At 32.8% G+C, this 25949-nt stretch overlaps 5 protein-coding genes and 1 long non-coding RNA gene across 6 annotated transcripts in view; 4 read left to right on the forward strand and 2 right to left on the reverse strand.

The window, feature by feature from the left end:
* The window catches only part of Pgm2a (phosphoglucomutase 2), a 64897-nt gene extending 58338 nt beyond the window's left edge, over positions 1-6559 (reverse strand). Inside the window, exon 1 of the mRNA XM_070642868.1 lies at positions 6409-6559. The gene's annotated coding sequence lies outside the window, so the exon portion shown is untranslated. The remainder of the gene's footprint in view (positions 1-6408) is intronic.
* LOC139092465 (acylphosphatase-2) lies at positions 4619-6398 on the forward strand. The gene is made up of 4 exons (XM_070642869.1): positions 4619-4801; positions 4904-5078; positions 5720-5846; positions 6113-6398. Exons 2-4 carry the CDS (start codon positions 5015-5017, stop codon positions 6225-6227), a joined length of 306 nt encoding a protein of 101 aa, XP_070498970.1. The 5' UTR covers positions 4619-4801; positions 4904-5014; the 3' UTR covers positions 6228-6398.
* A 1698-nt stretch (positions 6560-8257) lies between the features above and the next one.
* Positions 8258-10012, forward strand: LOC139092486 (uncharacterized). The gene is made up of 4 exons (XR_011544603.1): positions 8258-8645; positions 8712-8944; positions 9006-9032; positions 9687-10012. It is a non-coding gene; the product is annotated as an uncharacterized lncRNA (long non-coding RNA).
* A 1179-nt stretch (positions 10013-11191) lies between these two features.
* LOC139092488 (very long-chain-fatty-acid--CoA ligase bubblegum-like) lies at positions 11192-14478 on the forward strand. The gene has a single exon (XM_070642899.1). The coding sequence runs from the start codon at positions 11468-11470 to the stop codon at positions 12896-12898; it is 1431 nt and encodes a 476-aa protein (XP_070499000.1). The 5' UTR covers positions 11192-11467; the 3' UTR covers positions 12899-14478.
* On the reverse strand, positions 14464-16880 carry LOC139092489 (serine protease snake-like). Its single transcript, XM_070642900.1, has 4 exons — positions 16815-16880; positions 16233-16481; positions 15291-15916; positions 14464-15209 (listed from the first exon to the last, which is right to left on the reverse strand). Exons 1-4 carry the CDS (start codon positions 16873-16875, stop codon positions 15054-15056), a joined length of 1092 nt encoding a protein of 363 aa, XP_070499001.1. The 5' UTR covers positions 16876-16880; the 3' UTR covers positions 14464-15053.
* A 295-nt stretch (positions 16881-17175) lies between these two features.
* The window catches only part of LOC139092474 (tetraspanin-6-like), a 47039-nt gene continuing 38265 nt past the window's right edge, over positions 17176-25949 (forward strand). The window contains exon 1 of the mRNA XM_070642882.1: positions 17176-17770. Coding sequence (XP_070498983.1) covers positions 17693-17770 — 78 coding nt within the window. The 5' untranslated portion in view covers positions 17176-17692. The remainder of the gene's footprint in view (positions 17771-25949) is intronic.

The raw sequence follows: 25949 nt of genomic DNA on the forward strand, positions 1-25949 counted from the left end.
GATTAAAATAATAAATAATAAAAATGAGATATTTTTAAGATATGTCGGAAGTTCTATCTTTAATGTTTTATTACTGTCTCGGATACTTTTTAGTGAAACTATGGAAAATTGTAATTAAATGTCAAGGCACGGACTGAGGAAGGCTCGGTATCGGTCTCGAAATTTGTCGAGATTGAGACTTGATAGAATTCTCATGTAATCCAGGCATTGGCCTTAGTCTCAAAAATCAATCAAAACCAAAAACCAGAATTCAAATTCCAAAAAACCGTTAAATTTCAAAAATCCAAATTGACCATTGAAAATGCAATATTTCATTTCTGTCATGATTAGTTTGATGCTCTATGCACTCAATATACTTCCTTCTTGCAAAAACTAATTGCATTTTTCAGTTCATACACTGCCTAACCCTTGACAATCATTACAAATTTCATAGTTTTAATACAGAGTGAATTTATGTGAAATGAAAAATTTTTATGTCAAGTTAATACACAATTTTTATGAGTGACCCGCTGAGAGGCAATCTACGGGAGGGCACTCGGCTAAATAATTAGGCTTAACCGTTCCATTTATAAATTGTTATATCCGATCATGATGATGATGACGACGTCGATGAGAATGTTATTAATGATGAGATTATAGACAGAGACAGTGAATTTAAATTAATAAAATAAAAGCTGGAAAAAGAATCAAACTGAAGCTAATTATTCAATTAAATTATCATTTTTTTCCATGAAATTTATTTAGAACATTTTGCAATTTCATCATCATGATGCAAATTTAGAATCATATTTTAGCAAGAATAGCTCGTCTTAGTTCCTGGTTGGAATGATCCTTGAAATGCTCATCTTTCAAAGCGGTAGTTTCATCTTCATCATCGATAACCTCATCACCCAATGCACCTGGAATAACTAAACGACAAACTCTTCTATATACCGGCCATCGACGACCATACTGGTCCATCATATGACCGACTACTTCTAATGTACAAAGTTTTCCATGTTGTAGAATAACACTTTGACTAGCTGTTGATGATAACAGCATTAAACCAGCAAATAATAAGAAAATTAATTTTAACGATGTCATTTCTTCCTTATAATATTTAAATTTAAAGCAACAGCACGAGATGTTTCTACCTTTTATGAAATTTTCATTTATTTTATACATTTTTCAGTACCTTAAAATTTAATTAAAAACTTGTTTACTTAATTTGCATCGAATAAGCTTAACAAATTATATCCAATTAGCTACAAAGTAGAAATGAGAGAGGAAAATGAATTTTTAAAAAGCATATTTTTAAGTGAAATGTTGGGTCAGTTTGGGTGGTTGTTATGGATGTCTTGTGGGTGGATTCTTGAGGATGGACTCTTTTGGAGAGTCAGGTATATCGTTGGATAAGTGTGAGAACATAAAGAACATCAAAAATAATTTTTTAATTGGAAAACTTTTTAGGGGACGTTCATAAATTACGTAACGGGAAAAATAGCGTTTTTAGACTCTTCCTCCCACCAAAATGCTTTGAAAATGCCCAATTTTGAACCGAAATTTGGACTTAGTAACCAAACTGTATATCCAACCCTCTCCTTCCACCTTCTTAAACGTTACGTTATTTCCAAACGTTACTGTAGTTTGCGAAATTTGTTAACAAAGCTCATTAAACATTGTGATGCCTTATCTATATCAATGCAAAATCCTCACAAATCATTATTAATTGGCTATGACTATAAAAACTCCATTATTACAGCAAAGGTAATTATAATTCGCAAAGGGCAACCAGCGATAGAACCAACTTCAGACGCCAACTAAGAGAGGCTGCATGGATCACTGTTGATCAGTATGGCGAGCAAACTTGGGCCACCCAAGTAAGTATATTCAAAAACCTTAATTTTAGAGTTAAAATCCGTTAAAAATCATTAATTGCATTCCATAAACATCTCTAACGACCATCACTCTCATGTCATTTTCAGCCTAATCTATTAATCTCAAAATATCCCACATCCATAAATTTTCTCTTTAATGTAAAATTTTTAGTCATCGCAAAAGTGTGAGCAAACAAATCAAATATTTAAGAGGTGTCAGAAAAATGTCTCGAACATGAAAAGAAGAAAATTTTGTCGTCTTGTTGATTATAAATTAGAAAATTGTAAACAGCCGTTTTTCATGCAAGATAGATTAAGTCTGAGAGAAAAAATTCAAAGGATTCATGGTGGACGAATTTATGTGATTTTTGGGTAATTAAGGTGAATTCCCTGATAGAGTTTGTTGATGATGATTCATATCTAACAGATAAAGACTCTAACAGACTTTTTAGTACCGTAGTGATATTACTGTATCATTAAGACATGCTCTTTGTCTGTTAGGAATCCCGAGTGAATAGCTTGACATAATGTCTAGTTAATAACTCGACAAATGACAAATTTCATAGAAAGTTCTGGTAAAAATGTCATTAGTTGACCTAGTTGTTAACTAGAGATAATGTCAAGTTGTCTGCTCGGAGATGTTGACCAACATGACCAACAAGACTGACAGATTTGAAGCAGTGGCGTAGCCGAGAAGGAGAATTTGAGGGTTATGAGCTTGTTCTTTCACTCTGTAGACAAAGTTCTTCATTTTGCTAGGATTATTCGAGACACAAATCTCAAGCCCGTATCCCTAAATTCTTGCTTTTATTCTACAACCCCTAACTTTGTCCCTTAATCACTTCATACTCAAATCATAGCACCTAGAAACGTCATTGTTCTGCTCATTTACATTTCTAAGTCTGTAGACAGCATCGCAGTTTAAAAATATAATCCGTATTATATTAAAAGCTTTAGACTGCTTTAGACATTAGATTTAAATCCATTAATTAAAATCTTAATAAAATTATTAATGACTCACTATAGTAAAATCTAGATTGTTTCATGTTTCATTCTTTGCCAAAAAAATTTATTCAAGGACATACTTTTCAGAGCTGCTGACTGTAGCAATTGTTTCAATTGAACATTGTTAAATTAAAAAAGTTTTTCAATTGCATTTTTTATTACTCTTTACTTCCATGCAGAGATGTTTTTCATTTACGTGCCCTTTACACTGTGTAAAGAACAAGTTCTAATGCCCTGCTTTCCATGAAAATTTCAATCAACAAAAATAACACAAGCACTTTTTAAAATTATAAACACGCAAATTTTCAGCATATGGAATTTTCGAAAATATTTTTTGGCACATCCAAGAGAATTCTTTTTCCCCTCTTAATACACATTCTATTTATTCTTATCTTCATCTTTTAACTCGTGGCTGTTTACAAATTAAGAGATGAAAATTTTGTTTTGTACAACGCACTACATTGCGTTGAAAATATTAACGGCCTTTAACTGTAAGCATGGTACACAAAAATACATTGAATCACCATTTCATGCTAACGTACATTTCGTATAGTCTGTTTTAATCTCTTAAGAGAGAAAGCGATTAAACTAAAATTAGTCGTTAATGATATAAATAAAGATACATATTTTGTGAGTATCAATTTAGATATTAAGGAATTTTTAGATAGCGACTTTTTTGAATTTATGAGAGAAACTTTGTGTCAGTTTACTTCAAATTATCTATTTTGAATGAATTTATAATCTAATGCGAGGATCCTTAATGCGAGGGATGCGACATAGATGTGTTTTTCACAGAGAAGTGATTGTGTTAGTTGCACTTATTACACTCACAGTCGAGCTTCACATTAAACCATACTTTGGGACAGAAACTTGAAATTTTGTGTACTTCATTCATAACTTAATCCTTGAGCTTGTCAATCATTTTTGTAAAATACACTCGATAATTACTACTCGAGGACTGAAACATCAATCGAGAATTTGCTCGGAAAATGAGCTACTAAATTTAAAGAAGAGGGTCCCAACTTATCTTCCCTATGCCATCTTATTGTCAAATGCTCTTCCCTACTAAGATATCGACGGTTTCTAGAGAGTGTGGCCCAATGCTGACTTAAACCTTCTGATTTAGATTTAGTGCACCCTGAAATATTCCTAGTCAATAGTGTTTATTGCCAAGACACATGGACAAGAAACAAATTACAACAGAATCAATCCCCGATTGTCGTTACTAATGATCTGATATAAAGTGTGCATATGTATAGTTTGAAAAGCACTAGTTTATGAAGTTTCAGTATCAAAGGTAAAAGAGGGTCACTCATACCTTGACAAAAACCATTTCAATCATCATTTCCTTTAGTCAATTTATATTGAAAATTTTAATTATATCGCCAAAAAAGTGAGAGTCTATAACTTCCGTCTATTAAAAATAGTAATTGATTCTATTCAAGGCAGAAGGTCATTTACATCACTTAGCACACAAGAAATGACTAATGACAGACATGAGTCTACACCCAAAATGTCAACATTATTAACATTTTTTTCATCCAAAAAATCTTGTCAATTTTTCTTTTCTTTTGTTGATCTTAAGGCTTACGCTAATTTTCATCTTGACGTAGTTCCCTTTTCATCAACAAACAAAAATAAAGGAAGAGAGCGGAACAAAAAAGAATAATAATATTTTGTTGTTGTTCCGTTCGTTTGTCGTAAGAATGAAACGTGTTGTTGCTTATTTACTTAATTGACTTATACTTTCATTAAAGTGGACGTCAGTGGTCGGTTATATTGAGAGACATTCTATCGATGAGCATCAGTTTGATCGGAAAATTCGTTCGTGAAATATCGAAAAAGCTGAAAGAAAAATCGTACGAGAAAAAAACAAATTTTTTTTTCGCATTTTTCGTGAAGTGAAGTGAAAGTCGAATACCAAGGAAGCAGGAAAAGAGGTGAATTTTTTTTTTCGTTGCTGATTCTAGAAGGCACTTCTCGATCGGCGAGAAAAGAGTAAATAAATAATTTTAAAATTCGATTTCATTCATTCATTTCAGTTGCAATTTTATTGTTCGTATAAACGGTGACATAACTGCACTTACAGAGAGTGAAATTTAAAAAATAAATTATTTTTCTATATAAAATATATTAAAAAGTAAGAGAAAATTATGGGAATGGATGATACAAATCTACTGGTACAATGTGATTTTGAAGTTTTCGGTCATGTTCAAGGTAAAGTGGATTCGGAATAATTTAGCATATTTTAGAAAAAAAGGCATGGACACTCTTTTATTTTGGACTATATAACACTAGTGATATAAAATAGGTTAGAACAGAATCTGGATTGACTACATTTAGCTTCCAAATTGTAGAGCCTTCAAAGATTATTCTGATTTAGTATTGATAAGTCGACTTGAGTCTGGTCGACTCCAAGTGAAAATCAAGTCCAACACTGCCAAATAGTATGAAACATTCGTGTCACTTAGGACTCGGCCAATGATGGCAGACCTACATTTCAAAATTGACGCTAATTTTGTATGGAGTCGATTCGACTTAAGTCGACTTTTCCATACAAAATTCGAGTTTACTTTGAACTTTGCCTTATAGTTTGTTAAGGGATGCAGACACGCAAACCAGAAATGTGAGCATTTTTGTATTTAAATCATATCTCAATTCAATTTGATTCAATGATCAAATCCAGAAATTACTGAAATGTGTAAGAATTCGGTAATCTGAATAAGGGATTGAGGAAGCCGAAGTTGATCAAATACCAAGTGTTATGTAGTCAAATATTAATCTGGATGAAGGAATGTCCATGCTTGTCAATACAAATTTAACAACAATTAATTATAATTTTAATTCTAATCAATCAGGAGTCGGTTTCACAAAGCATTGTCGTGATAATTGCTTAAATGCAGGCATTCGAGGATGGGTCAAGAACAGCAAAAAAGGAACAATTGTAGGAAAAATGCAAGGTCTTAAGCCGGAAGTTGACAAAATGTAAGTATGATGTGACCTTCTCATCCGTGTCTAAAATGTATCGAGAATATTCAAAAATCGAGTAAGATAGTTTGTAGCCATTCTAAAATAGAACGTCTCTGCCAAAATGAGATTCTTTTTTTGAGAGACTTTTTTTTGCTGCTCTAGTTTATAAAAATAGATGCTTAAGAAATAAGTGAATAACGACTTTGTTTTTATTTGTTGCTTTATTAATTCAACACTTTTTTCATCTGTTTTTAACTTTTACTTTCTCACGATCGTTTCAGGGTCGAGTGGCTCAGACACATCGGATGTCCTGGATCAAAAATTGAGAAATGCGAATTTGAGAATTGGAATACAATCAATAGAGTCGATTATAAAGATTTTGAGATCAGATTTTAAGAGATAAAAAATTGTTTAAATATTTTGATAAGTCATTTAATATATTATTATACTAATGTTAGGCATTATTTTCAATACAAATTATATGTATTAATTATCAATATTTTTATAAGTTTAACATTTTCTTTTTCTGTCGGCTTTTTTGTGTGTAAATAAATTTTTAAAAACTTATTTTACTCACGTTTTATGTTTTTAATTTGTAATCTTAAAGTTGTACGATTGGAATGTTGAGTATTTGATGAACTTGCACTTTAGTTGATACTTTAAAGAGTTGAATTTATTTCACAATTTACAATTTTTCACAACAGCTGATTAAATTTACGGAAATTTACGTATTATTATTTGTAAATATCAGGGTTAAGTGAAGTCTTTTTGATAAGATTTGCAATTTATTGGATAATGACATTTGGGAATTTTTGGATGTAAGGATTCTACTTGCATTGCTAGGTTCATTTCATTTATGAAGTTGGCATAGAAATTGTTATAATTTGCAATATTAAGGTTTTTAAAGATTTTGCAAATTTTCATACAATTTCAAATCCCTGAAGATTTTTGGATTTTACTGAACACACCGCAACATAATTTCAAATTTATTTTGACCGTTAGGAAAATTTCCATCAAAAATAATGAAAGAAAAATTTACAAAACTTTTGATTTTTAATTGAATCTTGAGGATATTATTGAATTTTCAAATCACATGCTGATTATTATTGAATTTTGGCAATGCTCAAAAATAGAATTATCGAAAATCTCATTACTAAGAAAGAAAATTATTAGCTCAAATTGATTGATTGAGCATTAATAGGCTAATTAGTGGGTAATTAATTTCAACAGCACACTAATTACGAGAAAATTAAAGCAGATATTCTGTTCATTGTCAATAAGGATTTTAACATACGAAGTCTAGAATTCAACGTTTTAAAAGGAAAATTCAAATTTATTTAAAAATTCCAATTCAATTTATTCAAAATTTAACATTTAAAAAATGAATCAAAAACAATTTGTTAAAACTTTTTACAGCACATTTGAGGAAATTTTCACAATTTTTGGATTTCGTGCTGTTAAACAATCGAAAGTTTTCAACTTTTTCATCACGTTCATAAATTTAGCATTTCAACTTGTAATGTTAACACAATTCTTAATCGAAGGAAATCTCTTCATATCAACTGATCCACTCAGCAAATTTACAGACATTATTGAACTTTTTGGACCTATTACAACATTCACGATTAATGGAATTATTTTCTTTAACTATCGGAATATTTGTTTGGAGCTTGAGACAATGAAGGGAAAAATTAATGAAGAGTTTGAAAAGTTGGATGAAAATTTTTACTGGAAAGTTCGTGCTAAACGAATAGTTTTCTTTCTTACGAAATTCTTCATTATAACGGCAGTTGGACTTGGAATTGAAATCTTTCAAGTAACAACGTAAGAATATTGAAATTAAATTGGTTTTTTTCGGTTGTTTGCAATCCCGAGCGACAAAACGAATCTAGCTTCGTCAGAGAATCTTTAAGGCATCGCCAAAGTCCTTTTACTAATATCAAATCGTCTTTGTTGGTAAACATATGGAAGGTTTACATTTGATGTTAATAAGAGAGCCTTGAAGGAGCTTTAGAAGGTCACTGGCGGAGCCTCCTTCACTTGGGGAGCTCGGAAAATGACATTCAAAGTAATGCACCAAAACTGAAGTTTGACTCTTCCCACGAAATTATAAAGGCCCTAACTAAAAATGAAGAGCTAACTGAAAAAAAAGGTACATGACTTAAAAATGGTCGTAAAAGTCCAGGCTCAAGCCGATTTGACTCTGTTTTGTGTTCAAATTTCATCGAAGTTTTGGTCAGATTTGATAGATTTCAAATCCAAGGATATTGAACAAAGAAGGCGGTGGATTGAATTTTTGGTCATTTCCATGTCGTGTAGCTTCCGGATAACTTTCTGGTCTGTTTAAGTTATCCAATTTAGCCCTTATCCATTCTACTTTATGCTGACGTCACTTTGGAACGACCCTTCACTTTGGAAAATAGAAACTATATTTGTTAAAATATTTCAGGCTAGTGCATTCGGATCCTGGCTGGCATTTGGCAATCAAAACACGATTATTCTCCTTAAACATGAATAGACTCGTGTACATATACTTCATATTCCATTGCGACTATATAAGTGGACGACTAGTGATCCTCAATCATTTAAGATTAAAAATCTTACAGCAAAATGAAGGCAATGAGATGGAAGTCCAGAAAAATCTAAAGAAAATTAAAACATTTGACTTAAAAATTGCAAAAATTATTCAATTAAGTCGAGATTATTTCAAATGGATGTTGCTCTTAAACCTCACAGGAGATGTCATATACATTATCGTTGATTCTTACTGGATTTACGGTGGATTCATTTTTGGAAATAATCCAAATTTTGCACGTGTGTTCATGAAACATTTTAAAACAATTTTAATTTAGTTCATCAAATATTTTCTTTTAATTTTAGAATCGTGTTCGTGTCCATGGGGCAAAATAGTCAGCATCATTGTTTTGTTTTATTCTTGCAATGAAATACAAATTCAGCGTGACAATTCTCTTGCTGAAATATTTGAATGGAAATCGGAATTTGAAAGTGTCACGCATTCAAAGCGACGATTTTTCTTACAGCATTGTCACTGTTCCAAATTCTTATTTGATGCCAATGGATTTTTCTACATAAATTATGGCGTTTTAATTGGGGTAATTGACTTGTTTTGGCTGTTGAAAATTTAGATTAATTGGCTGACAACATATTTTTCAGATGGCGGAAGCAATAACAATTTATATGGTGAGGATTTTATCTTTTGTAGCTTATGGAATGATCTGCAGATCGTTTACGATGATATTCAAAATTTACATGGAAGCAGTTGGTCTGAAGCGTTATTATTCAAGTGGCAATAGTACAGGAACAAATCTAAGGGATTTTTGGTTTCAATACATCTTCTCGACACTAAAAATCGTTCAATTTTTTGGGGTTTTTGAGAAAAATAAGGAAATCTACATAATTTATCGTTAAGTCACACACTGAAGGGACACGACCCGCGTGACACTGACTTTTAGCTAGACAAATAGAAATCCGGACTAAAGCCAGACTCACGCCAATCTGGGGACAGGACCTTGGTATACACTTGCTCATACACATGCACTTGTTGCATACCTAAGGTTATCTTTTGGTAGTTGAAAGTAAATGTAGGTAGGTGTACATAGAGTAGGAGCAGGTATAGTAAGTCTAGGGTAGATGTGAAATAGTTGGAGAATATGTGTAAGATAACAGTCACTTGATTCAGATTTTTCGAATTTTCTGCACTGTCTGCCATCCCGGCCTGTACTATTGTATTAGTAAATGGATTTAGCTTTTTAATTTTTCTATGACGTTAACAATTGACAGCTTTAGATAATCAAAATTCAACAAACTCAAAATTTTTTTAAAATTTATTTTCAGGTCTACTTTTTCCAGTTCATGAGTGAGACGAACATTTTCATGCAAACTATTGGGAAAAATTTAGAATAAAAAACGAACAAAATGCTGAATTTTAGTGGAACTTTTGTAAATTAACTCATAATTGATATCAATGTGTTGAATATCAATGTGCACACAAATGACTGTGGCGTTATGAAAAATTGAACGTTACAATGTGTAGAAATATTAATGAACTCATTATTGTAATTTATGATGATCAATTTCACCAAATGCAGTGAATGTATAATGTACTAGCACTTGTGGTTCTTTAAGTTGAACACTTTTGCAAATCTAGATTTGGTGTAAGGATTGATGAATTTATAGGACTCAATTATTGAGAATTGAAAAATTTTTCAAAATTCATTTAGTAACTCGACTGTTGAGGTGAGCAAAGTATCAATCAGAGCTCGAAGTTGACTCAGATTTTGTATGGAGTCAAGTCAACTTGAGTCGATTTTTCCATACAAAATTCTGAGTCTACTTTGAGCTCTGATATCAATCCCTGATGACAATACACTTCAATCACCATTTTTCGATTCAAGCATATCACGTGTTAATTAAAAACATCAAACACATGACAGACAAATCTAGTAAATTATAACAAAAAATTTCATTATGTCAAATTATTCACCAATTTATTCAATAAATTCAAAAAATACGTGTGAAAAATGTTCATTTACTTTTTAGACATTCACGATTCATTTCCTGCATTTAATTCCCTAATGGAGACATTCAGAGCAACAAATTTAAACGACAAAGTAATAATTCAAGCCAATTCAGATGATTTCAAGCCATCAACAGTAATTGACTTTTTCAATGAGACAGTCGCAAATTTTCCATCACATTTGGCATTGGCAAGTCGTAATGGAAATGGAAAATGGAATTTTCTCACATATCAAGAATACAAAAATCGAGTGGAAAAAATGGCAAAAGTTTTCATCAAGCTTGGATTGAGCGAACGTGGTGTTGTTGCAATTCTTGCATGGAATTGTCCTGAATGGGTCATTGCTGCTTTGGGTGCCATTCATGCTGGGTAAATAAATTAAAATTGGTTTACATTTGTGACTTGAATAACTAATAATTGAGTTGGTGATGGTCGTTTAATGTAGCTTACATTTTTAAGGGAAAAAATGTATTGTATGCATGTTGTTGCTGTATTGACTCTTAAGTATTCGGCATGGTAAAAAGAGCATGTTTTAAAAAATTTATAAAGATGCAAGAAAATTTAGAATTTTTTGCATATTTGTGTACCAAGTGAGAGTATGTCATACCATTTGGGGAATGTACGTAAATTACGTAACGCATAGCGGAGGGGGTAGAGGTAGGAGGTTGTCAATTTTATTACGGATTCCAAATTTTGGCTCATTATTTTGTTACAAATTGTGATGGTATTTTAAGCGTTACGTAATCATCGAACGTTCCTTTATTGGCATTGGTATCTGAATAATATCTAAGTTTGAGGGTACATCCTTTGTTACGGAGCGGGTGGGTAATGTGGTTGGGTGATGGTCAAAAAGTCGATGTCTCGTTACGTAATCACTGAACGCCCCAATGTCTAGAATCTACTAACTTACAATCTCTCACAATTTAATAGCGGCGTTGTAACATCAATATACACAACCAGCAGTACAACAGCATGTCAATATATCCTCGAGACATCAAAAGCTGAAATTTTAATAATCGACAGTCTTGAACAGCTTCAAAAAATCAATGAAATTAACGATGATTTACCGCATCTTAAACACATAATTCAATTATCTGAAATGAATTTAAACTTCATAGAAAATGCAATTTTAAATTGGAATGAACTAATGGAACTTGACACAAATGATGTTGAAACAGAATATGAAAGAAGATTAAAGCTCATTGTACCGAATGAATGCTGCACGATAATGTATACATCAGGTACAACAGGATTTCCAAAAGGTGTCATGTTGTCACATGACAGTTTAATATGGGATATAAAGAAGTCTTGTCAAGTAATGAATTATGCGGATGCTGGAAATGATACATTCATTTCGTACCTTCCATTGTCACATCTTACAGCATTTGCGGTTGATATATTCATTGCTATCAACACAGGAGGTACTGTATATTTTACAGATATTAAGTCAGTCGTTCAATGTCTTAAAGAGATCCAGCCGACATTTTTTGTTGCTGTGCCAAGAATTTACGAAAAGATTCAAGAGAAATTGAGTGAAAAAATCAATGAATTTAATTTAATTAAGAGGAAAATCTTGTCATGGTCACAAAATGTAATCTCTGAAAATTATTTCACACCAAATTCATCGTCCTTAAAATGTAAACTTGCAAATTACTTTGTCATTAACAGAATTAAAGAAGCTTTAGGTCTTCAAAAATGTAAATTCTTATTCACAGGCAGTGCTCCGATGAGCAATGAGACGAAAATTTTTTTCATTTCTTTAAGCATGCCTATATATGAGGCATATGGAATGACTGAATCGTCAACAGTCCATTGCTTAACATCACATCAAACCCAAATTCATTCACTCGAAAGTGTTGGAATTTGTCTTGATGGAACCGAAACTAAAATTATAGAAATGGATGAAAATGGTGATGGAGAAATTTGCATGCGTGGACGTCATGTCTTCATGGGTTATTTAAATGATATACAGCAGACAATTGAAACAATTGATGATGATGGATGGCTGCATACTGGCGACATAGGACGAATTGATGAAAATGGTTTAATTTATTTGACTGGACGGAAGAAGGAGATGATTATCACGAGTGGTGGTGAAAATATTCCGAAAACACGAATTGAGAATCTCGTGAAGCTGGAATGTCCAGCAATATCAAATGCGTTTCTAGTTGGTGATAAAAGGAAGTTCTTGACAATTCTATTGACATTAAAAACTGAAATTGACGAAAATTTCAAACCAAAAGATGAACTGACACCTGAAACTCAAAAATGGTTGGACCAAAACTCCTTAAAATATTCAAAACTTAGTGACATTTTAAGCTCTAAGGATGTGAAAATATTAAAAGCATTTCAAAATGTCATCGACCGAGTCAACATTCAAGCACTCTCAAATCCACAGAGAATACAAAAATTTGCAATTCTTCCGAATGACTTCACAGTTGTGACTGGAGAATTGACGCCAACATTAAAAGTCAAAAGACATTTTGTTCTCGAAAAATATCGAAAGATTATTGATGAATTTTATTTGTAAGGAATGTCACTTAGGTCTGATCACATAAAGTAGAAATGCGGCCCTAGGCCAGCTTGACTCTGGTATTAGGCTAGGTTCAAGTTGTCCAGGAATCGAGTTTTAGTCCATTTCTACGCCATGTGTCTTATAGGTCAAATTCTTGATGTCATTTATTCCTTTTTCTCCTCTTCCTTCTTTTCCTCCTTCTTCTTCTTTTCCTTCTTCATGACACATTCATTGAGTTTATTAGTCATTTCCTTCATTTTTTCAACAAACTTATTCTTCTCTTTCGCCATATCGAATCCCATTATGTTGCTTTGCCTTAGAGCAACTGCCACAGCCATGCTGTCAAAATAATCCCCTTTAAGAAATTTATTTTTTACACATTCCTTTTGTTCTGCTGACAATGATTCATCACTAGCCATTGATTCAGCGGCAAATTGTTTAGACTCTTTTATAACTGCCTTGCAGTCGATATAAAACATTCCAATTTTCTTAGGATTTTGCTGTATTTCATACGTTGTTAGGTGATTTTCTATCACATACTTTCGAATACATACAAAAGTACCATCATGAGGTTTTGTCTCAATTGTTTCTTCTTCTTGTAAGTCATTAAATATAGTGTTATAATCTTTATCATCTTGTTCGCTGATTGACACAAATGATAGCCAAATGATGAGGACTACTATGTATATTGAATATCTGAAAAATGATGAAAATGGAATCATTTATTATGTATCGACATTAACATCCCTCATTTCTATTATTTGAAAAAATCGACCTCCCTCCGTTCTCTTTCCCCATGACCCTATGACATTTTCAAACATTAAAGTATTACAAACCCGGAAGGCTTTCCTAGCATACAAAAAGCTTTCAAGGGCAGAATAAGATGAGAGAAACGTTCACTAGCATGCTAATTTAGTGTATTTAAGCTAAGCAAGCTCTCAAGAGCATGCTCATTGTCTGTTAAGGCTCATGGCGTAGTAATAGGCAAAAGTATCGCCCCAGCCTAACGTGACCCCCCTCCAGATTTTAAGAAATCTGGCTTGAGGGAAAAGTGTCTGTAGCTGGATCTTTGTCCATTTCTATGCTCCGTATGCTTTCTGTGAAAGATTGAGAGTCGCGTGTCGTTTCACACAAGTTTTTCTAATGAGAATTCAGTGACAAAATGGAGAGGGAAGCTTAATTTTATTACTGACGTCATTTGAGTATGACCTCTAATTTTTTGTTGGATTGTTACTTAAATTCCAAAAAACTTCAATTTTGATTAAATTTTAAACAACTCTTAAATTCCTCAAAAGTTCAAAATTCAGCTACAATTTCAAAACTTAACAAACCAATCTCTTACTTCATATTTTAATTGATATTTAAAGCTAGTAATTAAACTGCACACAATCACTTTTAAATAAGAACTAAACAAAAGGAATATTCGAAATCAACATAGATTATTTGAGAAATTTGAGAGCATTATGAGTAAAAATGAGCTTTAAAATGGTAAATAAATAAAATAAGAGTTTATAATGTAGTTCAAAGGGCAATTACGAAAATATTGTGCTGTCAAATAAATCATAATAAAGTCAGATGAATCTTTTGATACTTGATCATTTTAATACTTTTATTGCATAGCTGATTTTCAAAAATTCGGAAATTTTAAAAAACTTGACAAAAATATATTAATTCTTCCTAGCGACAAAAGTGAAGGAAAATCCGTTGAAGCTCTTACATGAACATTATATAAGGAAGCCGCCTCCATGTGGGCATATGGTCCCATTAGGATGAGATATGGTCTCCATTTTGGCATTTGCTCTTCACATGAAAACCGGATTTGATGTTAGTGGAGCCTTGAATGCTCCGCTGTGTTGCTTGGGAGTCAAGGCTTTAACGTGGATTTCACCCGGAGATGATGTCTATTTGACGTTAATTAATGTAATAGTGATGACTTGTAATACTCATGATCGAAGCAAGGGAAGCGTTAATAATTGACTTTATTACAATTTTTAGGACAAAAATCTTAACTAGTCTAGTACATTTTTTAGGAGCATATTTATTTATTTACAGAATTTTACAATTTTTGACGACTTGGGGGACTTCATTTCTGTGATTGAGTACAATTCAATCCCAAGATTGAAAACCCTATTGACGACGCTTATCAAGCAACGGGAGCTTAACGTGGATTTTATCCAGAAATTTTGGATTCGATCCATGGCAAGTAAGTTTGTAAAGATACAAATTCATATTTCTCCATAAAAATTCTCTTAAAAAGTCCTTTAATAATATATTGGCAGCTATTTTCAGGATGATAAACATGTAGTGGACTTGCAGGTAAAAGAGTCTGAAATTTAAAGTTCAATTAATATTTTTACGGAGTTGCTTCATCTCTCCTCATTAAAGAAAATGAATTAATTTCCATTACCTCATGATAATTGATGATATTAGAGGAACCGACACACAATTTTGTTTTCCCACATTTCATAACATCTTGACCTTGTATGTACCATTTCTTCAAAAGTGGATTGCATTCATATTTATATCCTGTCCATCCACTCAACACAAATTTACTATTATCAACAGACGATAAGCATGCTGGCATTACACTTTCACTCAAACTCATTCCATTCGTAAGTCTGAGTAAAGAAATTTCCAAAAATGTCAGTAAGTCATGTTTCGGAATTTCAACTGTTGAATGCGCTTCGAATTCCGATGTCAAATTAAAAACACCAAAATGAACGATTGCAGACGAATGAAGATTTTTACTAACACATAAAGCAGTTGTGAGCACAAAATTTTCCGTAATTAACGAACCAGAACATTTTGTTTCAGCAACTTGTTGCACTGGGTTGACGACATTTCCATTCCTATCCCTGAGAATTTTCTTTCCAACAATATATGCAACATGTGGAAATTCATTTTTTTCAGCAACTCCAATGTCTCTTTGATTTGTGTTGCAATAATTAATTAATTGAAGTTCTTCTGGCTCATCGATTATGAATGAGGATATTGTCACGTTCTTTGTCATCGTTTTTCGGAAATTTGTACATACTGGAATTGATTAATAATAGTTAGGGATGTTTGGAAAAGAATTGGAATTCTGCGTGAAATAGGGTGCGATTAGTCGACCGCAGGGGCATGTGTAGAGAAAAATGGATTTTTGGGTCAACTTCCCTGTTCCGAATAGCACAAATCGGTTAATTGATCCAAAATCCTACACCAGACATTGGTGGCTCCGCCAAATTCAAACCAAATCCCAAACCCAACACCAAGTCAGAGTCAGTCTAAAATCGGATTTTTGATCCATTAACCGATCTGTGCTATTCGTGTCAACTAAATATAAAAAAATTCACAAATTCCAACAAACCTTCATTCAAACGTAAATATTGTTGATTATTATTTGTTTGAGTTTGGGATTCAGGGATTCCCCGACCTCGAAAACTTAAAGAATTTTCAAGAGATAACGCTTCAGTAGGGCAACAAATTGTTCTTAAACTTTTATTACAAACAACTGGTAGTTTCGTCCGATCTTTTCTAAATTCCTCTTGAACTGTTGGACATTGATTAAGTGTGACGCAATTTCCTGAGACTCCAGATGAGGGAATTGTGCATGATTCTAAAAAATTAGTAAAATTAAGGTATGTTTAGTTAGTATAGGAGTATTTACTTATTATGCTTGATTTTTTGATCCATCTCCTAGTGTATTAGGTATGGGTAGGCTTCAAATTAGAATATGAAGGATCAGATATGTTTCATTATAAGAAGGGTTCGGCCAAAAACTGCAGGCCTGAATTTCCTGCATTCTAGATGCGAAGGCCTGCATTTTTCGACTGTACCTTATAGTTCATCCAATGTTGCAGGCCTGCGTTCTTGTCTACAGGCCTTTAATCTTGGATGAACCACTAATAACAAGGAAAGGTCCCCTAAGTGAATAAGAATAGCAACTCACCACAATTTATAGAAAATATTCTCAATGAAAATACGAATAAATATAAAATTTGATTAATCATATCAGAAGCACTTTATAGACTGAAAAAGTAAGTAAATCTCAATGCCTACAAAATTAAAAAATTAATTAAAAATTCTCAGAGAGGAAAAAATCTCAAAAAATAAAAATAACTGCCATAAAAAATTCAAAAATTTCAAGCTCACGACAAAGCTTTCAAAAGCTCACATCCAAGCATTTTCCTTTTCTCCTTTCCAGTAAATAACGAGAGACAAAAACCCGAGAGGAAAAATTGTCAGTGACGTCATTGTTAAACCTTCATGCTCTGTAACATAAACAAGATTCCCACGGAGTAACACACATCTTCTCATCATTCGTCTACTGTCCACGGTTGAGAAAAGTTCTGCAGAGAAATTTTTCCTTCTGTTCACAGTTCGGTTTATCACACAGCACAAAAAAAAGGAAAGGAACTGAAAAGTTATAGCTGAAAAAAAAATTCCAGCTCACTTTTTTTATTTGTGACGGGGGGTGCATAAAAAAATACAAAAAAAAGACAGTACAACATATATTTATTATCGCGAAAAGTGAGTAATATTTATGGACACATTTAGCACATCATAAAGTGTGTGATAAGAATCATCACAACGAATCAATTCTGTTATTTTTTGAGTGTATTTTGTTGGGGAAAATAATAATTTTTGTGCTATAAAGTGAGAGAAAAATAATAAAAAAAAGGCTTGAAAAGTGAGCACAAAAAAGTTTGTGGCTGAAAATAAATTTTTTCCTTAAAAAAATTTGGTGATTTTGCGGTTTTTATTAGTGCAACATAAGGCGTTCAAGTGGAATATAAAAAAAAAATTGGAGAAATAATTGAGTGAGAAATGAGTGATCATTTACAGACGACAGCTGCAATGGGACTCATCAAAAGTCTCTTGATGGCCAGTAATATTGCATTCTGGGTAAATTTCTGCTGTTTCATTTTTAATTTCTTACTTTTTTCTTGACTTTAATGTTCCACGCAGAAGTTTTGGAACTCGTGTCGAACTTTTTTTTCTTCATCTCCAGTTCTGCTTCACGAGAGAGGATCTTATGCCTGACGGCATCCTCTTTTGGGTTATTCTAAGAATACAGACCACTTTTAGGTCCTACATCAAACCCCAAGAATCCTTAATGGATTTCAATTATCCAGAAACTCCTCTCCCAATGTTCATGCTCCCTTGAGAGTAAGAAATGGAGAAAATGTAAAGTTTTACGTGAAAAAAAAACAGACACTAACACATTTATCATTCGAGCCTTCGACTGACTCCGACCTTTCGACTGTAACAATAAACTGTTGATTGCGTGAGTTGTAAATTCAACAACATACTCGAAAAAAAAACAGAATTTTTAACACAAAAACACATTCGGTATTGTAAATATATACAAAGCACATCTCTCACGTCTCTTGCAATGACTAAATCTCATACTTTTTGCCTTTTTCTATGTTAAATATCCCTTTGAGTTACAGAATAAAAAATACTCAAAAAAAAAGGTGGAAATTTTCACTGCCTCAATGCTGATGAACCTTAGCGCATTTTTTTATCAAGTCAAGAATTTCAAGCACAAAGCATCGAGAAAGTCAAGAAGCCATTTGTAAAATGTTCAACATTTTTTCTTATGTTTTGTATCATTGTTTGACGTCATGACATGAAATATAACTGAACGACAGTTGATGATAAAATTATTCACAACAATTTTCGATGATGTATTGTAGCATATGATGGCCATAAAAATATTTTGACGTGACAATATTTTATAATAAACAATTATTCTGAAGCTAGTTCATGAAAGCTCACACATGTCATGCATCCGAGTGACAGAAATGAGGAAGAGTCTGTCACGGAGGCTTTATGGATCTGCTAAAGCTCTTTTATTAACACTAAATGGAAGCAGCTGTCATGTGGATGCAGGGACGAATTATTTGACCCCTAAACCTTAAATTCTTCAATTTGCTAGGATTATGTCCCTAAAAAATGCCAAAACTCGCCATAAATTGCCATTCCATACAAGCACCTCCATCAAAAAGGGCTGCACCTCAGTGTGGATGCCATATGACACACACTTGGATGCCATAGCTTTTAAAGCTCCGTGACGCAACCTTCTTATTCATTTGTGTCGCTCGGAATGAGATCCTTTGTGGCATAACTTTTAGGGAAAATATGTGAAGTGCATGATAAATATTGAGGCACAACCTGTGACTGAATAAATTTTGTAATTTTTGGTGAGATTCCGTACTTATGTCACGATTCATGTGGGTTGAGCAGAGGTGGACAATCTGAGTGCAGCAGCACTTTAATGTATCGCCAAATTTTTTAGGGAATGTCATAACCCGAATGACGTATGCGGTTTCGGTTGTGGCTTACCACCAAGATGTGCTGTAGCACAAAAAAGGTTGCCTACCACTAGAATAGAAGCAAGAATTTCATATTGACTTCTTGATCATTACATAATACTCATTATGACTTCCCATAATGAGCTCATTATTCATCTGGCATAGCTCAAAATTGTAAAGTTAAATTGTTTTTGTCACAATATTATAATTTTCCTAAAATTATGCTAAAATATGACTAAAAGTTTCCTTCATTGGATTTGTTTGTGAAAGAAGCATCTGAAGTCAACTTGAAAGAATTGAGATGCCTAGAAGTAGTTTCGAATTTATAATGTTAAGCTAGCTTAAAACTCATTGAACTATAAATTTACAGCGGTTTTAAATAATTAAATAGATCTTCGATGTGGCACTAATTGAAGTTTGCAATTAATTCTTAACGTGAAGCATGAAAATGTGAAATGATGTGGAAGTCCTGAACAGACTGTGTGAAGTTAAGGGGAATTGAAATCAGTGAGATTATGTGAAAAATGAGAGAAGTTTAAAGATTATTTCATTAAAATGTCAATTGTCAATTTCAAAGTTCAACTTTAGAAATTCTCGGCTTATAATTACTTACTTACTGGAACCATGCTTTGGTGTGGAGCCAATGTTTCTGCAAAAGGCCTTCCATCTGACTCTGTTGCTGGCCTTATCACAAAATTTGTACAAATTACTCGTTTTTGCATCTAACTGTCATTATTTTAGAACCTACACCATGTTGCTTATAATTGGAATCAAGTAACTAGAATATAGAATAGCGACAGCGTTCACATATTCTGAGGACATAATGGGCACTGTTGCGTCATCGTGATGATCAAAGTCGCATGATAAAATTTCTCAGAAAACACACGACGTTGAAATTGCCGAAAATCCGACCACGAACAATTGTTTCTATGGTGCAACCCAGATTCAATGATATCCGGACTCAGACAAGAATCAAGTTGGATTGAGGTCGGACTTTCGATCATTTCTACATCATGTGCTTTCCGGGGAATGTACCCTGATGGCGACATAAAGGCTATTTTAGTCAATTTTGACGAAAAAAGATGAAATTTCCCGTAACTTGCCACTTGAGCTTGTCATACAAAATCTGAGTCGACTTCGAGCTTTCTTCTTGTTCCTTCCTACATTATGTGATAATTTTGTAGCATACAACCTTAAAAACCCCTTGAAAAATCATGTTCAATTCGTGAATCTTCAGAAATTAGTTACCATTTCAACTGTCTTATTTGACTGTAAATTTCCTCAGACAGCTACCCTCCTTATCTAAAAATAAACGTAATACATAATAAACTATGCGAAATTTTCTTCCTTTTAAGAAAAACAGCAAGAAAGACTCGATTCTGTATCTTCTTTTACTGTACAGCATTTCCGATTAGAAATCATAAACAAGTTGGAAGAGATTTGCATAATTTAAAGCCATCCGACCATAAAAAAGAAAGCTTTAGGCTTCACAGGGAAACTTTTATTTTTTTCCAAGCTTTTACATGGTAAATAAAGATATACAAAAACAAAAGAAGTATGAAGGAACAACAGCAAAAAAAAAAATTGAGAAAAGAAACTCCATTGTTGGAGAGGAGAACAAAAAAATCGATAAACGTGTACTTCTCATTTCCATTCTGCTTTGTTGTGTTTTTATACAGCATATAGGGTTGAATGATGATGTGTACATGGTTTAAGTTTATTCCGCAATGTTTTGTCATGCCTTCTTAATGCTTACATGTGACTAAATATTAATGAACTTCTCCGCTTTTTCTTGCTATGCTATTTAAGATTCATTGAAGTCTTTCCAAGGTTTATTTCAACCTTGTCGTTGACTTACTCATTAGTGCTTCATTGTTTTGCCTTTTTCTTACTTTCGTAGTTCTTTCTCATATCTACAAATTGCTACACCTCTTCACTTGAGAAAAAAGTTGATATTAACATTAAGTGAACTCATGTGCGGGGGTTGAATGAAGCAACAGCAACATTAGAATATTATAAGCAATTTATTGTCTTCATTCCTTTTTTCTTCATTTATTCGTTCGAATGGAAAATTTTAAAATTATCGCAAGTTCGTGCTGAAGGAAGGAGAAAATATCTAGGAGTTATAAAACAAGAAAATCAATGAGAAAATGCTGTGAATATTCTAATTATGATTCAGTGATTTAAGAGCTTTTGTCTTGCTTTTGTCAACAATCTCATTATTGTTACGTGGAAAATAAATGAACACTTTTGTAGACAAAAGGGGTTTTTTAATTTACAGATAACAATTGTGTGGGTTTGTGAATGTTCGGAAATTATGTGCCGCTTTCCACGGGGGTGGGATGAAGAGGAAGGATTTAGAAATTTTCTTATTATTGTAGTTCAAACTTTACTGCATGATTTTGGTAGAAAGCGTTACGGTTGGTCGAGAAAGGAAGCTATTTTTAGCATTACGTAACTTACGAATGTTCCCTTAATGAACACAAAATTTAAACAGATTTCATAATAAATACTATAAATAAGAACTTATTGTTAATACATTAACAATCAATTTATTTATCGAGTTTGGTATAGAATGGATAAAATTTTTAGTCTACTTGTCCTTATTTCATAATGATTTAAATACAAGAGCGTAGACAATAAGTCAATAAGTGTCGAAGCCTTGAAGGAGTAGAAAATTATTCTTAAATTTTGTAAAATTATATTCACACTATTTGAAAATTGCTCTGACAGGAAAAAAAAGTCTTTTAGGTACCGTAGTGATACTTCTGTACCATGAAAACATGCTCTTTGTCTGTTAAGGTTGGATTAATCATGACATGTTCAAAAAAGCAATGCAGTTAGATCCATAAGACGTTTTGCGATATAATCGTATTATTAAAATTATTTCCTAATCGAAGCTATGCTGCACTACATTAACATTTGCATCGATAGAAAGTATATTCATAGCAGGTTAGGGTTTAGAAATTTCTGCAGTGACAGATTCAAGAACAACGTGTTCAAGTTGGCCCGCATGAATGCAATTTCCAGAACATTGCTGTCTTCACTGCACATGATATTCACCTTTTAGTCTAGTGTGTATTGAATGTTTCACGGGACTAACAAATCTGAATGTCGTGAGATAAGACAGAATAATTATGCGATTCGTCTTTATTGTAGCGCTTTTACAATGCTGCAACTTTAGAGCATCTTAAAGGCATCAACCTTTGAAACTTACTACACTCAATAGAGCAATAATTGAATGTGGATCCTAAAAGACTCAGTTTCCATGACAACAGTGACTCTCAATTGGACATGTGATTTATCTACTTAGTCTCTATTCTTGGATGTACTAATGAAGGCTACGCGATGATTAATGACATGGATAATTTAATTTAGCATATTCAATTAAGGACTTTGCCATGGACCTTGCATCATTGCTTTTGGACTTTATTAAGCTTATAAAATCATTATAAATTTCAAGGCCAGCAGATGAACACGCCATGCTTAACACACTTTTCGGTTGAGTTCAAAAAGATGAGTAATTCCATACTTAAGAAATACTTATGACAAGAAAATTAAATTTACCGTGAAAATACTTCTCTGAAAAATTTCTTAATTCTTCTGCTCCAAGTCTTTCAATTGACATAAAAGCTCTCAAGCAATTAGTTTTTCTCCGAAGCCTCTGTCGAAAGATAAGCACAACTCAATTATATGACTAATATAAATTCCATTTGAAGTATTTACTCTTACATTCATGTCTGTGCCTAATGTCCATCCTTCTCCTTCAAAAACTCCCTCGTCCATTAAGACAAATTTTCTATGCCTTTTAATGATGGAAAAATCTCCTAAAAATTAACGAGTACTTCCAGTTTTTTTGTTTGAAAATCATTGAAATTTACGACTTTGGATTTTGAGAATTTATGCTCGTCACTGTAATCCATAGAAATAAAATATCGTTCTTAATTGTTCTTTATGGATGAGGATTTTTACAGCACACCATAAAAATTTGCTAATTCATCTCTAGCCATTATCATTGCTTTAACGAGAAAAAGGAATAAACATTAATGAATTTGTTAAGTTGAGCTTAAAATATTTTTCTGACAGATCGTAATGGAAAGAAGATGAATAAAAATTTTGGATTTGCAAGTTGTTCTCTACTAGATTTCTTATTAAGTATTTAATTAAAATATGACCAGCAAATGAGGGTTGACTGTATACTCGAACAGACAAGGAGCATACTCATGAATGAACATGTACATTTAGGTGAGTAAGCTCATTGTCTGCTAATGTGCTATAGAAAATTGTCGAACTAAGGTCCAACTTATTTAAGGTTTGTTATTCTGAATCGTACTCCGAGTGAACAGGTTTATATTTGACTAGTTGTATCTCTGGTTGTAAGGACCGCTAATGCAGTCCAAAAGATTAGGATTGCAGTTTTTTCACAATGTAGACTTCACATCTTTATATCATGAAGGAATACAGAATTGGTTAGACTCCAATGTGGAGGCTCCTCCATGAAACTTCATTGAAGCTCAAAACCCACTATTTTGGATTCCAAACTCTCACAGTCCTGCCAATTCTGGGATAGACTACATAGCTAGATATAGCTTGTCATTCCGAGAACAACATTAGAATTTAAATCTCATGATTCATTGTCTCAAGGATTTTAGGGATAAAATTGTGTCAATCTCGATATCAAGACTCTTTTGAATTCAATGTGTCGGATGTTGAGGATATGCTAGATTTGCTTTTAACTGCACATGTTCCTGTTACTTACTTACTTCGCAGATCAAACAGATAAATGGCATCCCTCAGATGTTGCTTGAAACTTGTCTACTCGCCATTCTCTCACATGTTCCTGTCAAATTCATTTATTCTTTTAAAACTTTGTTAATCTTATTCATATGAAGATTTTGGATGTTCTATGAATAATTTCTATGAAAATCTTCAAGATTTCCCTGAAAAAAGGATTTTTCTCATCCTTGCAATTTTAAAACTCGATTAAATTTTCGATGAACATATCAGTACTGACATCCCAATATTCATAATTGAAGTTTAATAACTTTCAACACCATCATCATAAGCCTAACAAGAGTGAACTCATACATGAGATTTTTTCCATTAAATTTCATTCAAAAAAATATTCCTTATTGTCTTATATACGCATGTATCATCCCATCCAGCAACATTATGCATTATGTTTTATTTTGTGGCACTGCTGTATAAAATATTAAATTTAATTTAAGGAAGCTCTTTATACAAAATTCTCAATGGGATTTCTACTGCATCTATCTATCATCTTTCTATACACAGTTACAGTTGAATATCTCTCGGTATAATGAACATGTCTGTAGGGTAGCATCAAAATTGATGTACTCTACCTTGTTACTTACTTTTTTTTTGTTCCATGAAGCTGTAGGAGGTCAAAAAAATTCCATTAAATTATGAGAGAGTGAGAGAGAAAGAGAGAGTAAAAAAATTTCTAGTTCATTTAACTGTTGCTGCTTACTTTACTGCCATACATATACATTAACCGCCCTCACATTTGGTTTTTTTGGGTATAAAAAAAAATTAAACTTTTTCATCTCGCTCTTTCCACTCTCATTCTCTCATCAAAGGCATGAAGAAATGAGGCTTTATATTTCATCACTGAATGAACAACTTGCCCAGAGTGTTTTTGCAAAAAAAAATTCCTTCAGCTCTGACCTTTTGTGCTTTTATTTTTTAAGGGGTGTATTTAAGTATGTATTTTGCATAAATATGAAAGTTCTTTTTATGCTGTATATCCATATTAGTTTGTTTATGAGGATGAAAATGAGATTTTACTGTAAATATCCCCTTTTATTCTGCTGACACAAAACTAATATTATAGAACAATGCATTCAGGGGATGAAAGTTTTTAATATGCTCACAAAGGAATTCAATGACATGAAAGCTTTTGAATAACTTAGAGGCGGGTTTCATAGTATTTGGGGATGAAAATGAAAACATCTGAAATTACTGCACCCTTCATTAATTTTTCATACGGGTGTTTTAGATATACATATAGAAAAATTGAAAATCTAAGTTTATTTCTGCTTCAAAAGCTCTACACATCCTATAGTAGTAATTGATTTTCAAAATTACACGTGGCTTGATAGCTTTGGGATATGCGAATTATAATATGGTATCAAATGATATTGAAACAGATTTTGGGATGAGCTGAGATCAGTGTTGTTAAATCAGTTGTTGAATGATTAAACATTTGTTAGTGTTATGTTTATTATATGCAAGACTTAGGAGCGTATCCAGGAGGAAGCATACAATCTCAAGAGGTTATCACCATGGCAGGAATATGTTAACTCGAAATTTAGACAGAAATACGCAAAAATACACCCCCATTCTCTTTCTTGAATGTCCCAACGGTTTAAGTCACCAAGTCTCAGACTTAACGAATTTACAAGATCGATATCGAGACCGGGATCGAAATAAGGGATATAAATTAATTATTCAATATCTCGATCTCAAGATTTGAGACCAATTTTCCATCATATTTGAGGAAAGACAGTGCCTTACGCTGAAATCAATCAAACGATCCAAAGTCTAGAACCAGGCCGGCGTGGTTCTGGCAAGGTGCCTGTTTAAAATGAATCCGAATACGGTTCTAAGTCATAGTCATGCTGGCCTGAGCCGGATTTTTTGATTTTCATACTTGATTCAAATTTTATTAGTTTGTGTATCTTAAAGTCAGTTGGAATCATTCTTGATAAATTAAAAAGCTAGATAACAACACTGAATATGCTTAT

This window comes from Chironomus tepperi, unplaced genomic scaffold (assembly GCF_022539635.2).
Source record: "Chironomus tepperi strain 1889 unplaced genomic scaffold, CSIRO-AGI_Ctep_v1 contig_301, whole genome shotgun sequence".
Taxonomy (NCBI): Eukaryota; Metazoa; Arthropoda; class Insecta; order Diptera; family Chironomidae; genus Chironomus; species Chironomus tepperi.

Bases quoted from the DNA above. Each gene is read 5' to 3' on its own strand.
- LOC139092465 (XM_070642869.1), top strand. From the start codon at position 5,015: ATGGGAATGGATGATACAAATCTACTGGTACAATGTGATTTTGAAGTT. The intron at 5,079-5,719 runs GTAAAGTGGATT...CTAATCAATCAG, and splicing joins AGTTTTCGGTCATGTTCAAG to GAGTCGGTTTCACAAAGCAT. The intron at 5,847-6,112 runs GTAAGTATGATG...CGATCGTTTCAG, and splicing joins AAGCCGGAAGTTGACAAAAT to GGTCGAGTGGCTCAGACACA.
- LOC139092488 (XM_070642899.1), top strand. From the start codon at position 11,468: ATGAATTTAAACTTCATAGAAAATGCAATTTTAAATTGGAATGAACTA.
- LOC139092489 (XM_070642900.1), bottom strand. From the start codon at position 16,875: ATGATTAATCAAATTTTATATTTATTCGTATTTTCATTGAGAATATTT. The intron at 16,482-16,814 runs GTGAGTTGCTAT...CTAATTTTTTAG, and splicing joins AATATTTTCTATAAATTGTG to AATCATGCACAATTCCCTCA. The intron at 15,210-15,290 runs GTAATGGAAATT...TTTAAATTTCAG, and splicing joins ATATCATCAATTATCATGAG to ACTCTTTTACCTGCAAGTCC.